The sequence below is a fragment of the Halichoeres trimaculatus genome, unplaced genomic scaffold (genome assembly GCF_033239565.1).
Source record: "Halichoeres trimaculatus isolate MK-OKI-2021-1 unplaced genomic scaffold, fHalTri1.1 fHalTri1_scaffold_19, whole genome shotgun sequence".
Taxonomy (NCBI): domain Eukaryota; kingdom Metazoa; phylum Chordata; class Actinopteri; order Labriformes; family Labridae; genus Halichoeres; species Halichoeres trimaculatus.
In genome coordinates this window covers 5483665-5499781 of record NW_027437197.1, presented here as the reverse complement: position 1 = coordinate 5499781, position 16117 = coordinate 5483665, and the positions used below count along the sequence as shown (strand labels likewise).

The 16117-nt window shown below is 40.1% G+C and overlaps 2 protein-coding genes across 2 annotated transcripts; both read left to right on the top strand.

Moving 5' to 3' along the window:
* Window positions 1-1189: 1189 nt before the first annotated feature.
* On the top strand, window positions 1190-13379 carry LOC141808173 (kinesin heavy chain-like). Its single transcript, XM_074694594.1, has 26 exons — window positions 1190-1459; window positions 4323-4410; window positions 4509-4582; window positions 4708-4812; window positions 4931-4979; window positions 5114-5169; window positions 5245-5332; window positions 5605-5729; window positions 5812-5916; window positions 6919-7067; window positions 7259-7407; window positions 7479-7648; window positions 7730-7798; window positions 7875-8081; window positions 8165-8311; window positions 9358-9546; window positions 9691-9808; window positions 9949-10025; window positions 10140-10249; window positions 10349-10450; window positions 10571-10631; window positions 10709-10780; window positions 10899-11003; window positions 11159-11375; window positions 11473-11649; window positions 11769-13379. Exons 1-25 carry the CDS (start codon window positions 1334-1336, stop codon window positions 11640-11642), a joined length of 2928 nt encoding a protein of 975 aa, XP_074550695.1. The 5' UTR covers window positions 1190-1333; the 3' UTR covers window positions 11643-11649; window positions 11769-13379.
* A 163-nt stretch (window positions 13380-13542) lies between these two features.
* cunh2orf76 (chromosome unknown C2orf76 homolog) lies at window positions 13543-15824 on the top strand. The gene is made up of 5 exons (XM_074694595.1): window positions 13543-13893; window positions 13990-14040; window positions 14786-14823; window positions 15295-15376; window positions 15490-15824. Exons 1-5 carry the CDS (start codon window positions 13764-13766, stop codon window positions 15564-15566), a joined length of 378 nt encoding a protein of 125 aa, XP_074550696.1. The 5' UTR covers window positions 13543-13763; the 3' UTR covers window positions 15567-15824.
* Window positions 15825-16117: the final 293 nt, after the last annotated feature.

Here is a 16117-nt window from a genome sequence, read left to right as displayed (position 1 = left end):
AGCTATCTCTGAGCTGTTCTTCTCTGCACGTTTGTGTCAGTGGAAGAAACTGCCTGCAGAGCTCAGAGACAGCTTGTTTAAAGTCACAGAGATATTTACTGCAGATTAAAGGTCCCATGTTGTGCAAAAATCACTTTATTAAGTCTTTTAGTGAAGACCACAAAATGTGATATTTAATGACCAAACCTGTACTTAGTTGTGCTTGTGGATGTAAAATCCTGAATTTCCCGGATTTGCTGATGTCAGCGATTCCCTTTTTTGACCAATCAGGAGCAAGTCTGACCTGATTGGTCCACCGGAGCAGATACCTCCTCATTTATCAAGGAAATGTTCCAGCTACACTCAATAAAACTGTGCATGTGTACGGCTGACTGCTTTTCCAACTTTGGACAGTCCAACAGAGGGCTAGCCAATAGACTGGTCCTGAATCCAGGCGCATTACCAACCATGCACCAACAAACCTGGGACCCTGGAAATGTGAGTATTTTAAATGCTGTGTGCTGTGGAGCAGATGGAAGAGCTTTTCCTCAGTGTCCCCCCTGTCTCTGTGTTAGCTTCAGGATGCTAACTTTAGCTGCAGTTAGCCTGTTGTTTTAGCCTGTAATGTTACAGTAAACGAGCTTCTCTGTTTTCTAAACATTGTGCACTCGGAGCTCGTGGCGCCGCTCTCAGTGACGTGGAAGAGCGGGTCGGTATCAGCAGTGGCTCATTTACATATGAAGGCCACGCCCACTAAATCAGAGCGTTTTGAACAGAGGGGCTATGAGAGCCTGGAAACAATGCTGCTGTGCTTGATTTATTGGCTTTTTGGACCAAAACATGTTACTACCATTTCATGAAGACATCAATGATCCATATTAAACTGCAGAAAAGGAGCAGAATATGGGACCTTTAATGTTAAAAAGTGAACTTAATCAATGATTCATAAGAAAAGTGAATAAGGTGAGGGGGCTGTGAATACTTTCTGAAAAAACTGTACAATATAAATGAATACAGGATATTTCACTAACAGTATGAGACACTATATTTTTGTCTTTCACAAGCTGTTTGCCACAGTGAAAATGATTAAAAAACATGAAAACTAAAAGGCTTTGTATTAAATTTTAATCTTATATAGATCAATAGATATACATAAACATGAGGGCTCCATTTCCCAGGGTGCCCTGCAGCAAGCTGGACCTGAGAGGTGGGCGTGTTCAGTCAGCTGCATCCTCATCGATGAGCAGGATCCTGCCGGGTCTCAGTCCGTTTCCCGTCAACAGCTCGCTTCCTTTCTTTGTACCATCCTTCGTTTGTCGGTGTGTCGTCTCCCCGTTAACGGACAGGTGCGGCGATGGGAGACGCGGCGGAGTGCGGGGTGAAGGTGATGTGTCGCTTCAGGCCGCTCAACGAGGCGGAGCGGAGCCGCGGAGACAAAAACATCCCCAAATTCAACGGAGAGGACACGGTGGTGGTGGCGGTGAGTGAGCACAGAGACCCGGGGGGGACTACCGGCACACCCTGCGACCATCTGCGGGCAGAAAACAGGCACACGGCCACGATACGCACACACACACACACACACACACACACGCACAGAGACAGACGGTAGAATACACAAGCAGAGCAGACACACACACACAAAAAGAAAAACCATCAGACACGATGAAACAACAACCTAGGACAGGAGACAGGCAGACAGACCGCTCCCTCACACACTCACACACACACACACCTCACAGTCTGACTGAGCATCACTAACATCAGTACAACACAAACACACCGAAAAATAACACACTGCTGCAGATCAGTAAGATGTAAATATGCAACTGATGATGCAGCTTTAATGAGGAGCCCTCTGTCTGTCTCATTCTCTGTAATGAGACATCATTACAACAAAAACAAACCTTCCTGTCTGTTTTTTCAGGTCAGTAAATCACAGATTCAAAGAGGAAAATAGGCTAACTCAGGGGCTGGAGCTTTATCTGTACAAATACCACACATTCAATCCATAATCATACAAATTTATTGAAGGTATGATCAAACTAATGTATTAAATCTGAGATAATCTGTTTTACATAGGGTAAGGAGAAGAAGCATGACTGTGCTTCTTGTGTATTGGATTGTTTTTTGTTTATGTTTTTCGTCACAGACTCATATCAAACATTAATGAATAACAACTAAGAAATTAGGATAAACATTAGGTCTGACTATCTGATTCAAAACTGATTAATTTTTTGTATTGTATTTACATTTTTCATGTTTTTTAAAACAAGACACTCAAAAGACTAGCTAAGATTATTAATTTAATGATTATTATTACTTTAAACCCTGACGTAAACAAACACGATTACTGTTTCATCAATAACTTTTCATCTCTTCATTTAGTCACATTTGATTCACTATTTCTGTAGGAATGTGTGTGTGTGTGTGTTTGAGTGTGTGTGTGTGTGTGTGTGTGTGTGTGTGTGTGTGTGTGTGTGTGTGTGTGTGTGTGTGTGTGTGCTTGAATGTGTGTGTTTGCGCTCTGACTGTTCAGCCTCCTCCCTCTGGGATTCAGTTTCCATGCCAACAGGTGCTGTATCATCATCAGCTGTTGGATTATAACTGATTCAGCAGACATAGGTCAAAGGTCAGGGACGATAGTGGAAATACAAAACACAGACATATATATATATATATATATATATATATATATATATATATATATATATATATATATATATATTTAATTGTGTATTTAGATAAAGCATAATATATATGATTTTTTTTGTAAATAAAGTTTTCTTTCTGTTTCTCTCATTTTTCTTAAAAGGGGACATATCATGCTGATCCCTGATTTCATACTTACATATAATATAATAAAGTTGAAAACAAGACCTTTCACCCCCTGAATTTTCAAAAAATGAGATATTGTATTTTTTCTGAAATCCTAGAACGAGATTTGATGCCTCTAAAAATAGGTAATTCCCATTTGGCTGCGAGATTTGGACCTTTGTGACGACACGAGGATCCTTTCTTTTTATTGGAGTAATCTGTTAAAGCAGCTCCTCCTCTGTGATGTCAGTTAGTCACACAACCGCCACCGAGGGATACACCCACCAAGAGCCGACTGACTGAGTGCTGGATGCAGGGACTCTGCTCTGCTGAGCAGCTCGGCTTTACATGGTGAATTAGCAGTTAAAACACTGTAGTTTTAGCAGACGTGGTAATACTTGTGAGACTGTGATATTTGCATGCTTGTTCTGACATGCACTGTGAACCTGGACCACAATAATGCTGCGGTAATAACAAGTGAGGAACTGACGGTAGAGGTGATCTTTAGACTACACTTTCAGCATGATGGATAAAATAGACAGAGAAAAGTGAAGGAGCAGGATGGAGCCCTGTTATAGAAATAGTTTATTGGTGAAGTCTGCCTATATTTCCACGTATAAACTCTACATGTTACAGTACCGGTTTGACTCACCACACTGAAGCGTCCTGAGATGATCTGTGTCCAGGTGGATTTTCTTCCTCCTGAGCTGCAGAACCGTCCGGGTCTGACTCGGGGTCCAATACAAAAGGACGTATCCTACACTCTGCCATTTTATTAGTGCTATCAATGCCTTACTGTGAAGTTTTGGCAAACAGCAAACTCGCTCGGTCTGCCCCATTCAATATGGTGATTTTGTAAATACTGCCATGCTGCAAAAACCGCCCCCTGGCTCTACCCCCTCCGCCCCTCTGATAGAACTGACCAATCAGAGCACAAAGGGCTGTGACGTTGCGAGGTTACTGGAGGTCATTCTCAAAACGGAGCGTTTCAACGAGATCTTCAGAATGGCCTAAAATGAGGATTTTGAGAACGCTATTGTGGGGCAATGAAGGAACTAAATGACTTGTACTGAGGGCAGAAATGCTTTACAGGCATCCTAGTCTGGCATAGTGAAAAGGAGAAACAAGCATGATATGTCCCCTTTAATGTTTATGATTATTTTGGTTTTCTCTACAGTCATTTTATTTGTAATTAAGCTATTTTCTGTTCCTTTCCTGACGTTTTGGTTTTGGACAAACTGCTTTCCAAATTTTGAATTGTGAATGAAGATTTTTTTTTTCGAACATCTCTCAGAATCAAAGGATGATTTAAGAGATTCCCTGATTCTGTTTTTAAATCCACGCTTTAAAATGTCATTGTTTTTGTTTGTCTCTGAATGTACAATTTTTTGCTGACTCATCAACTCTAATATATTCACACTATGATTTAGGATTTAGAATTTATTAGTTCCAACAGAAAGACAAGAAAAGGCTGACTGTTGAAGGGTTTAAACTTTTATTTTGAAAGTTTGTTTCCTGTGTTTCAGGGGAAACCTTATGTGTTCGATAGAGTCTTCACCCCCAGCACTGAGCAGGTTCAGGTGTATGACACCTGTGCCCGGCAGATTGTTAAAGGTGAGTTTGTCTGTCCTTTGTATGGCTGATTCAACACAACGGAGAAAAGAGAAAAAGTTATAACAGTGTGTGTGTGTTTGTGTGTGTGTGTGTTTCAGATGTATTGGGAGGCTATAATGGAACCATCTTTGCTTACGGTCAGACCTCATCAGGAAAGACTCACACAATGGAGGTCAGTCTGCACTGCCTTATATTTTAATATATAGATCATATTTTGGGGAAAGCAGTCTGTTTACGTCTGCATGCTGTTGTGTGGGTTTTTTAATGTCTTTTATTAATTTATTTCATGTATTTCAGGGGAACCTTCATGATCCTCATCTGATGGGAATAATCCCTCGTATCTCTCGGGACATCTTCGACCACATCTACTCCATGGACGAGAACCTGGAGTTTCACATCAAGGTGATGCTGGAACTATAACAGCACTATCGATGGCACTTTTTATCATTTTTATCATAATAATCAGAGGTTAAATCAGTCTGAAGCTTTTACTGAGAGCGACCTGTGCTTCTTTCTGCAGGTGTCTTATTTTGAAATCTACCTGGATAAAATCAGAGACCTACTTGACGGTGAGGATATCTTACTTATGCCATGTTACTATTTAGAAAGACAAAACAAACAAATTCTTATTCAAATAAACAAAACTTATGTTTATTGTCGGACCTAGAGGAGCTGTTGTGATAACATTTGATTCATGTTTCAGTGTCGAAAACAAACCTGTCGGTCCATGAAGACAAAAACAGAGTTCCTTATGTGAAGGTAAATGAGTTAGAATATCAGAAATATAAATAAAACTGCTACTGTGCCTTGATGTGTTTTACTGTGTTTTTTCAGGGCTGTACGGAGCGGTTTGTTTCCAGCCCCGATGAGGTGATGGACGTCATCGATGAGGGAAAAGCAAACAGACATGTGGCCGTCACCAGTTAGTCCTTCACTTTACTACTGACACTACAGACACAACGTCAATACGACAACACTACTGCCAATAAAACTACATGATACGTTAAATCAATTTGACAGTCATCTGCATAAACCAGAGGAAGCAAACATAAACAAAAAGAAGTGGTCCAAGCACTGAACCTTGTGGAACTCCATAACTGACTGTTACACACACAGGACTTTTCATTAACAGAAATAAACTGGGATCAGTCTCATGAATCCATCTGAACTGAATGATCTGGTTTCATCCTGCAGATATGAATGAGCACAGCTCTCGGAGTCACAGTATTTTCCTGATCAACATCAAGCAGGAGAACGTCGAGACCGAGATGAAACTGTCAGGAAAACTCTACCTGGTCGACCTGGCAGGCAGTGAGAAGGTCAAAGAAAACCCACACATTTTTGATCTAACACACTGATTAGAATGATGATGATGATGCTGAAGGTGATGTTTATTTCCAGGTGAGTAAGACGGGAGCTGAAGGATCCGTTCTGGATGAAGCGAAGAACATCAACAAATCTCTGTCAGCTTTGGGAAACGTCATCGCCGCTCTGAGCGAAGGAACGGTAAGACTCTGGATTCTCATCTGTTACCATCGAATTACACAGCCTCATCTCATTAGGGATGGGAATTGATAAGATTTCATCAATACCGATGCCCTTATCGATTCTGCTTATCGATCTGATTCTTTCTTAATTCCCTTATCAATTCCTGTTATGAATTTTCTTGGGACAAAAAGTAGCTTTACAGGTTTTCTGTGTCAACAACATTTAATTGAGTTTTTACTGTAAGTGAAAAAATGTAAATGGTCCCTGAGTCTGGATATTTCTGGGCCTAATTAAACAGAAACAGGTAAAAATTGCCACAATGTGACGTTGATGTACTGTGTTTTAATATATTAATAATTCAAGTAGGCCATCTAGTGTCTCAAAGTGGTTATAGCAATGGTTTAAGTTGTTTGGAACCTTTCCGTAGTTTTGAAGTCAGCCATGAGCTTTTCATTAGCCTGTTAGCTTTTGACATTTGAAATTCTGTTTTTTTTTAAAGAGTTGATGTGATATGTTTCTGTAATGAAAGTTGAAATTCTATTCTGAAGCTGAAGTTATACTGATGTATGCTAACTGCTAGCATATCAATGCAGTTTCCCATATACGTTAGCATCAAGCTTGCGCTGTTTTGTTATTTTGGTAAATGAGGTGATTTATACCCTTTGGAATGTACTGAATATGAATCTCCTGAGAGAGAGTAATGTACATTTCTTTATGAAGTCAGTTCTTCAGTAAAACTTCAAGATGAAAATCCTGAATCAGAGTTTTCTTGGAAACGTTATCTAAATGCTAAGCTAAGATAGCTGCAGCAGACTAGTTGACGTAAGGCCCAGCGGCTCCGGCACAATGTAAAGAATTGATAAGGGAATCTTTAAGCACAAATGCTAATGATATCGATAGATTGAAACATTTCTTAACGATTCTCAACAGGAACCGGTTTTCGATTCCCATCCCTACTCCTCATATAGCACTTAGCATTAGCTCTGTACGTCTTCATATTGATATTTTGTGTGCGGATAGAAAACCCACGTCCCGTACAGAGACAGTAAGATGACGAGGATCCTGCAGGACTCTTTGGGCGGAAACTGTCGAACCACCATCATCATCTGCTGCTCGCCGTCTCTTTACAACGAGGCCGAAACCAAGTCAACGCTCATGTTCGGACAGAGGTACGACGTTACAGAGCCAAGCCTCAAAGACAGCAAGCCCTGTGATTGGTCGGCTGAGCAGGATTGTGTTTCTTCTATTTACATCTAGACTTTCCAGAATCGCTGTGGACACTCAATCAGAAATTTGAAGAGTTTAACGACACACTGTTGTCTTAAATATATCTATATGCCTTCCTCCGGTGTCCTCTCAGAGCTAAAACCATAAAGAACACAGTGTCTGTCAACCTGGAGCTGACTGCTGAAGAGTGGAAGAAGAAATACGAGAAGGAGAAAGAGAAGAACCGCAGTCTGAGCATCGCCATCCAAAAACTGGAGAATGAGCTGAAACGCTGGAGGAAAGGTGAAAATCATCATCACTGAAACTGAACTGTGTTTATTAAAGATAAACTGAGTCCCTCCCTACCTGTCCAGGTGAGTCTGTACCTGTGGAGGAGCAGCTGAGCAGCAGGAACAAGAAGAGCAGCAGTGACGCAAATGCAGTGACTGAAAGCTTGGCCCCGCCCCCTCCACCTCTGTCAGAGGAAGAGAAGACGCAATATGAGACGCTGATCACCGACCTGTACGCACAGCTGGATGACAAGGTGAGTCTCACCTTTAGTATCAGCACGTCTCACCTGAAACTTCCTGAGTGATGGCTAAAAATCTGCTGACTCATGTTTCAGGACGATGAGATCAACCAGCAGAGTCAGATGTTTGAGAAACTGAACCAGCAGCTGATTGATCAGGACGAGGTGAGTCTCACCGAACACCCTGTGATGTGTTTGTATCCTCCATGTTTAACCTTCATCCCTCCTCCTCTTCCTCCAGCTGCTCCTGTCCAGTCGTCAGGATTACGATCGCCTGCAGGAGGAGATGTCCAGGCTGCAGAGGGACAGCGACTCAGCCAAGGAGGAGGTGAAGGAGGTGCTACAGGCACTCGAGGAGCTCGCTGTCAACTACGACCACAAGAGCCAAGAGGTGGAGAACAAGAACCGGCTCAACGAGCAGCTGAATGAGGAGCTGGCAACCAAAACTGTGAGTACAAACACAGAAACACAGGGTGGTGCAGGGGTGGTATCATATCATACTGAGCAGATCCTGGTCCTGGTGTCTTTCAGGTGGGTCTGGAGGCGGTTCAGAGAGAGTTTTCTTCCCTGCAGGAGGTCAGCTCTCATTACAAGAGGAGGTCTGCGGAGATCCTCAGTCTGCTGCTCAGAGATCTCAGTGACATCGGCAGCGTCCTGGGGACCACTGACCTCAAAGCTGTAAGATTAAAAGTCCTCTTCTGCAGTCAGCGATTCATCGTCATCTGTCACTTCTTTTCTTTCTGAGGGTGTGTTCACACCTGTGGCTTGTTTGCTTATTTCCGACTCGAGGGCAAAAATGACACAATCGTAGCGGTTGTCACTTGGTTTGTTTGTGTTCACACGGCAAAAGTCTCTTCCGCTCCAAAGTTGATCGATCAATTTTTTTTCTCTCATTAGTCAGAAATCATTCCTGGAAGACGGGGAGTTTCCTTGTCTTCATTCATTCATTTATTCATGGACATTATCTTGCTCGGCTCGATGTGACGTCTCCACAAAAACTGCTCCCCCTGGTGGCTGGCTGCAGTACAAGTCAAAAAATACATCTCCCCAGTCATTCCAGATGGACTGTTGTCAAACTTTAAAAGATTAATACACCTGATAGAAATGTTTCTCAGGTTAGATTGTTGTGGTGATTTGAAGACATCATTTGGCTGCTTTGTATTCAAGTCCTCTTTTTTCTGAAAAGTTTTGTTTTCATTAGTTATTCGAGGTTTTACGTCACGTTTAATGATGATTGACAGCTGATGTTCTCGTGTATTTTTTGTAAATATGTCGGGAGGTAGAGTCAGGAAGTGGTTAGACTCTGGAAAGAAAAATATTATTATTTTGTCACCCAGCTCCACTCAGATTCTCCCAGAATCCCTCACAGTCTCTACTGCACAGACTGCACAACTGCTACAATGGCTGCGCCTGTGACGGGGGTATTTTGGCTTCAAAACCGTGCAATGATAAATGGCGAAACCACGCTGTCCACTCAATATACAGTCTTTGGTTCTTACCTGCTTTCCTCAGGGAAATGCTGTGTTCACATATGCCCAAACGAACCAGGGTTTCGAGGGGACTGCTCGCTGTTTCAGAACAACTGCCCCAAACGATCCATGTGTGAATACACCCCAAAACAAAAACATTTCACGCTTTTTTTATCCAACCAGTTCTCATTATAACTAATCAGAACATCACAAAAGCTTTTTCCTGGATTACTTTTTAGCTCTCTCTTTCTGCAGATGACAGAGGCGAGCGGTGTGATGGAGGAGGAGTTCACCACGGCCCGTCTCTACGTCAGTAAGATGAAGTCCGAGGTGAAGTCTTTGGTGAATCGCAGCAAACAGCTGGAGGTGAACCTGACGGAGAACCTGAGCAAAATTGAGGTCACTGAGAAGGAGCTGAACACCTGTCAGCTGCTGGTCTCACAGGTGAACCATCATTTCACAGATTCAGCTTATCAGTGGGAGACTGAAGAGTTTATGAGTCATGGGATCCAGAAATCGACCATGATTGATTAAAACTTTGCCATATTTATCACATTTCATCTCATTCTTGACGTGTTGTTGTTGCAGCTCCAGGCTAAGATCCAGTCTCTGACGGAGGACCTGCAAAGGGTTGAGCAGAAGAAGAGGAAGCTGGAGGAGAGTCAGGATTCTCTGATGGAGGAGGTCGCAAGACTCAACGCTCAAGGTCAGTCATGTGACCAGTGGGACAGGAAACACAGCCTCCAAATTGGCTGGAAGCTTTCTGTTAACATAAAGACACAGATTAAGGATGATACCAGTTTCTTTTAGTCAAAACTATGTTTGTGTGTGTGTGTGTGTGTTTAGGTCAGATGCATGAGTTGACAGTGATGGACAAAGAGAAAGAGCACATGAGTCGACTGAGGGACGCCGTGGAGATGAAGGTAAAATCTCACCCAAGGCTGAACTTAAGATGCAAAAAGTAAGGTGTTTGACACATGAAGTTTAAAGGAGACTCTGTGTTTAATTGATTTATTGATTTATTGATTGTTTTGTAGAGAACTCTGGAGGAACAGATGGAGAACCACAGAGAGGTTCACCACAAACACCTGAGCCGCCTCCGAGACGAGATCGAGCAGAAGCAGAGAGACATGGACCTCCTGAAAGAGTCAGATATTACTCACTAACACTTTTGATCATTCACACTCATCGTACTTTTCACTACAGGATATGAATATGCGAAATAACTGAATGTTGTGTTGTTCAGTGTGAATCAGGCTCTGCAGCTGGAGAACAGGAAGCTTCTCTCAGACTTTGACAAACTCAGAGCTGAAGATCAAAACAAAGAGCAGAGACTCCAGAAACTGATGTGAGTTTGTCCCTCAGTGCTCGCCGTAGAAGAAGTGTTTCATCTTAAATCTGTCAATTCCTTGGAGTTAAAATTTGAGTTTCATTGGGATGAAAATGTGTCTCTGTGTCTGTGATTCAGGTTCCTGAATGAGAAGAGAGAACAGGCTAAAGAGGACCTCAAAGGTCTGGAGGAGACTGTGGTACGTGGATTATTTTCTCTAACATGAAGAATCCTGAATATCTTCAGAGCAGCTGAGTTTGTGTTTTTGTCCAACAGACCAAAGAGCTTCAGACGCTCACCAACCTTCGTAAAGTCTTCATCCAGGAAATCAGTACCAGAGTCAAGAACGTAAGAAAGCAATCGATCACTTTAAGATAAACCCAGATTATGACTGTTAGATTATTCAGTTTGAGATTAGCTTTGTCAAAGATTGTTTCAAATCACCTCTACCTGCTCGTTTTTGCAGAGTTGTGAGAATGATTGCGATGAAGCTGGAGGCAGTCTGGCTCAGAGGCAGCGAATCGTCTTCTTAGAAAATAACCTCGAGCAGCTCAGCAAAGTCCACAAGCAGGTGAGCGCCCCTTAACTAAGCCCCGCCCACTTGTGTTACACCTGTTAAAGTCTCTCCTCAACCTTGATTATGTTTTGAAAAGAAGTGTCTTGTATGTGCGAGATAAGATTGTGTTTCCTGAATTGAACTATCATGTTCTCCCCTCTTGTTTGCAGCTTGTGCGGGACAACGCAGATCTTCGCTGCGAGTTGCCCAAACTGGAGAAGCGTCTGCGAGCGACAGCAGAGAGAGTCAAAGCTCTGGAAACAGCTCTGAGAGCCGCCAAAGAGTCCGCTTTAAGGGACCGCAAACGCTACCAACAGGAAGTGGATCGCATCAAAGAGGCCGTCCGGTTCAAGAATGTTTCACGCAGAGGACACACTGCGCAGATAGGTGAGCTTTCACACCCTCACAGCTGTCCGATGGGGGGAGTAAAGGACTCTGATCGCACCTTTTACTTCAGCTGATCACATGACTTAATTCTTTCCAGCCAAGCCAATCAGAGCGGGACATCAGCACCATCAGCACCAAGCCTCCTCTACATCCATCAGGACCCCCATCAGGGGAGGGGGGGCCACAGCCAGTCCACGTCACCACCTCTCTCGACAGCAGCTGCAGCAACTGCAGCAGCAGCAACTTCATCAGAGCCACACGAAGTAGGATAAAGGTGAGACACACACACACACACAGACACACAGACACACATCAATCAGGAGCCTCATTGGTCAGCTCGGCTGTCACTCACTTACTTTGATTCAGTGAGTTTATCACTTCCTGTCTCCACAGGTTAAAGACGACTCAGCCTCTGTTTCCATTGTTTTGGATTTCTGAATCTCACCACTCTGCCTTTACTGAGACAAGACTCCTCTTCTTTATTCCACCTTAACAGCCGTTAAACCTTAGCGATCATTCCACCTTAACAGTTGTTCATCTTTAACTGCCATTCCTTTTTAACAGCTGTTCAGCCTTAATAACCATCCCACCTTAAAGCCATATACAGTATTACCAACCATTTCACCTTTACAGCCATTGAGTTTTAACAACCATTCCACCTTAACAGTCGTCCAGCATTTACGATCATTCCATCTTAAAAGCCATTAAGCTATAACAACCATTCCACCTTAACAGCCATTCTACCTGAATCATTCCCCTTTAGCAGCCGTTGTACCTTAACAACCATTCCGCCTTAACAGTCTTTCAACCTGAACAACTATTCCATTTCAGCAACCTTTCCCGCCGTGATAGTGACTTCCACCTTTTCAGCCATTCCACTTTAACAGCCACAGCGCTGTCAGTCCTGTCTGTGACTCCGTGTTGTGTTCAGGGACAGTTCAGTCCTGACTCTGAGACTTTAAAGAATTCGATGTGTTCAATGAAACGTGTGATTCAGGGTTTATAAACTGTTAAGATGTCGTTGCTGTGTTTCCTTACGTGTTCTTATGACACAACAAATGTTTAAAATGTGATAAAACATTAGGAGGGATAAAAATCTGTTGATGTTTGGATAATTTTGTTTTTTTCCAAACATTATTCTGAGATTTCTTTAGAGGTAGAATTGTGTTTTTCCCCATATTTTAAAAACACATTACTTTATAATACACACATTATATGGACAAAGATTATGCTCTAAACCATAGACTGTATAATATATGGGTGATGGGTCGATGACATCACCCATTCTTTTCTGACACAGAGATTTGAGGCCCTTTATTGATAGGGTTTCTTAAAGAGACAGTAGCTGAAATAAGGGTTTTTGAAGAAAGCTGACTGAGATCAGTTAAGAGTGTTTGGGATGTAAAAGCTGCTGGAGAGTGAGTCTGTATACTAGCACAATACACTTGTATCTTATTGAATTTATTTATGAATTAATTTATTTATCTATTTATTTATTTATTTATTTATATTTTTTTACTGGGACAAGTCTTAAATGTCCTTTTTGGAAAAAGTTTTCTTTTTTTAAGTGTTTTATCAGGATAAAGTCAGTCTTTGCTCACACTTTTTTACAATAAGATTTATACATTTTAATTAGATACAGTTTAATAACTAAAGCATGAAAATAACAATTAAAACTTTTACAATTCTCATACAAAAATTACGATGTTATTATTTTAATTTACATATCTGTATTTTTTTTCCTGTTTGATTAGCACAAAAGAAATCTGAATTTATTTCACTGATATTGAATGTTTTTGATCAAAATGTATTTATATGTTGTTGTTTTTTTAAATAATTTATATGCTTCTTTTTTGAGTGTTGGAGGTTTTATCAGTGTAATGTTCCTTCTTAGTGAATGTGTTGAGCTGCTGCTGTCTTTGTTTTCTACTGTACTGGATTCACCTGAACGCCTCATGAACATGAACAGCAGTGTTATTGTGTCTGATTAAACTGTGGTAAAAACAGGACATCATTAAACAGAAGTTTGTGTGTTTTATTTTGTGTGTTTTTTAACATCAAATTTTTATGAGAGGATTTAAGGAAATGATTTAGAGATCTGATTAATGACCAGAGGAGGGCAGCGACACGCGCTTGATGCCTGTTTGAACCGTAGAAGAAGAACGCTCGCGGTGCTCGGTGATCGACTGATCGTCACTGGATCGCTGAAAATTATCGATTAATCAGGCCTGGTCTTCCACGCCAAACTGGAGTCTCCTGTCTGGTTTGAGAAGGTTCTCGTTATCTACTGTCCACGGAGAAATATCAGGAGGATCAGCGGGACACAGACTCACACTCCCCGCTGACAGAGCTCACATCATCGGGTCTGGACGTCACAGTCGCCCGGTCATGTCTTCCGGAGCGGTGGTCACCGTGAGGCTGGTTCGGTCCTTCGAGCACAGGAACTTTAAACCTGTGGTGTTTCATGGAGTCAGTCTGGAGCAGACAGTGCAGGACTTCATTCAGATGGTCCAAAACGGTGAGCATAAAATACAAACATAAACACACGCAGATAGAAATCATAATGATTATTTTTTTAGACCAAATATGAACTAAACTCTGAAATTTCTTCTAGATATCGCAACAAGAGCAGGACTCCCTCCTCCATTTAGGAAATATGGTTATGGTATGTCTGACAGGATTATTCCATATAATCTCAAATGTTTATTATCCTGTTGTTGTTGTCACAGAAACAGTCTAAGATTGTATTTTTAGAGCTACTTGTTTAGACACCTTATTGTTCATTATGCCTAAAAATGTTGTATTGTTTTATAAAACTTTGATGATACGTGCATCTTAACTATTTAAACCTCGAGTGAAGACTTACCTGTTTACTAACTTTCATTAACTCATTTTAAAAAAATATTTAATACCATTTTATGGGGTTATATTTGTGCCATCAGAAACTGAAATTGAATTAAAATATTGAATTTTGAAAGCATGAAGTGTTACTGGAAATTAATGTTTTGAAAATGAATTTATTTTTTTAATTGAATTAATTTTTAATTGAATTTGAATTTGTATTTTGTCAATGAAAATTCAATTCTTTTTATACTTTAATTTAACTTTTTTTTAAGACAAAATCAATTACACAGAATTCAATTTCAATTCACATAAAGCAGATTCAGTTTTAAAATTAAATTTCAATTAATTTTAATTTTCAGTTACACTTCATGCTTTTCAAATTCAATATTTTAATTTAATTTCAGTTTCTGATGGCACAAATATAACCCCATACCATTTTTTATAATTCAAAACGACATTGTAATTGTTTTAAATAACAACTACAATTTCTGCCGCTGCTTTAATTTCCCATCAATCCATAATCTTGTCAGTAATCCTCTGATAATTGTATGTTTCTCTATTTGAAGACACAATGAAGATTGTCCACCAAGCTCATGGAGCAAAGGTTTGTTTGTAAGATGAATTATAATAGACACTTGATATATGACATGAAATATAACTATGTAAATAGTAATAGTTTTTTCTACTTTTCTATACTTTTTATATTCTTTGTATTTCTCCAAATTTTTAATTTTGTATTCTATTATCATTATTTTATTTTTATTGTTATTGCATTACTGCAGTTTTTTGTAAGCTGCTGTTAAAAAAAAATCCCTAAGGAGGATTAATAAAGAATATTCTATTCTATTCTATTCTATTCTATTCTATTCTATTCTATTCTATTCTATGCTATTCTATGCCAGGCTTCTCAGTATAAGAGATCAGTAAATAAGGCATGTAGCATTAACTTTACCACAATGATTATTTATTTTTTTCTGGGTGTACAATTAAGCATTTTTACCTGAACTATGATTTTAAAAAATTACGGAATTTTTGGCTTTGTAATTTGTGTCTCTTGTCTGTTTTTTTCCCTCAGACTAATGAGTTGGTGATGAGTCTAGATGATGACGAAAAGTTAATTCTCAGAGACGGTCAGACGTTGAGTGACTGTGGTGTTGGTAAGAGTAGTACTTTATTGCAAACATAAACAAAGATGAATCAGCTTTTATCACACACACTTCAGACTTCAACTATTTGTCTTTGACTTACTGTGAATTCACGTTTTTTTCAGCTAATGAAACAGAGTTGGCTTTCTTCAAGAGAGAAGATTACAGTCTTTTTAAAGCAAATCCCAAAACTGTCTGGTGACGCCCGGGTTTCAGTTATAGCGGAGACAATTCTGCAAAGACAGGTCAAAGGTCAAAAACACTCAGACATTTGGAAGATTAAGAAAAATGTTGTCATGTTTCTGCTGCAGACTTTTAATTTTAAAAGATTGTTTTTAATGCAAAGCTCATTCCCCACCTCACAGGTGTGCCTTTTATTTCTCTTCTTAAGAGTGTTTCTATGAGTAATTTTGACCAAAAACTTTTTTTCATTGTTGTTTAGTTGTTTTAAAATATGTTTAATAAAGTTTTCTGACTACTTTTCTCCTGTTGGAAGTTTTTTTTATTATTTATTTATTTATTTATTTATTTTCAAGGTTTTTAAGGTTTTTAGAACAGTTGCATTTTGCCACAGAGGGTGAGCTGTGGTTATTTTCTGCAACTACACAAGTGTTTTTTAACATTATTATTTTGCCAAACTATTTGAAATTATTTTTTGGATATTTTTTCTGGAATATGCTTTTTAAAAAAACAAACAAACAAACAAACAAACAAACATGAAATGTTATGAAAAGCAGCCCACATTCTATCAAC

What these genes read in the sequence shown, in the direction of transcription:
- LOC141808173 (XM_074694594.1), top strand. Translation starts at nt 1,334, where the DNA reads ATGGGAGACGCGGCGGAGTGCGGGGTGAAGGTGATGTGTCGCTTCAGG. An exon ending in GTCAGCTGCTGGTCTCACAG is followed by an intron (nt 9,547 to 9,690) that starts GTGAACCATCAT and finishes TTGTTGTTGCAG; the next exon opens with CTCCAGGCTAAGATCCAGTC. An exon ending in TCAGTACCAGAGTCAAGAAC is followed by an intron (nt 10,781 to 10,898) that starts GTAAGAAAGCAA and finishes TCGTTTTTGCAG; the next exon opens with AGTTGTGAGAATGATTGCGA.
- cunh2orf76 (XM_074694595.1), top strand. Translation starts at nt 13,764, where the DNA reads ATGTCTTCCGGAGCGGTGGTCACCGTGAGGCTGGTTCGGTCCTTCGAG. An exon ending in ATTTAGGAAATATGGTTATG is followed by an intron (nt 14,041 to 14,785) that starts GTATGTCTGACA and finishes CTCTATTTGAAG; the next exon opens with ACACAATGAAGATTGTCCAC. An exon ending in GTTGAGTGACTGTGGTGTTG is followed by an intron (nt 15,377 to 15,489) that starts GTAAGAGTAGTA and finishes CGTTTTTTTCAG; the next exon opens with CTAATGAAACAGAGTTGGCT.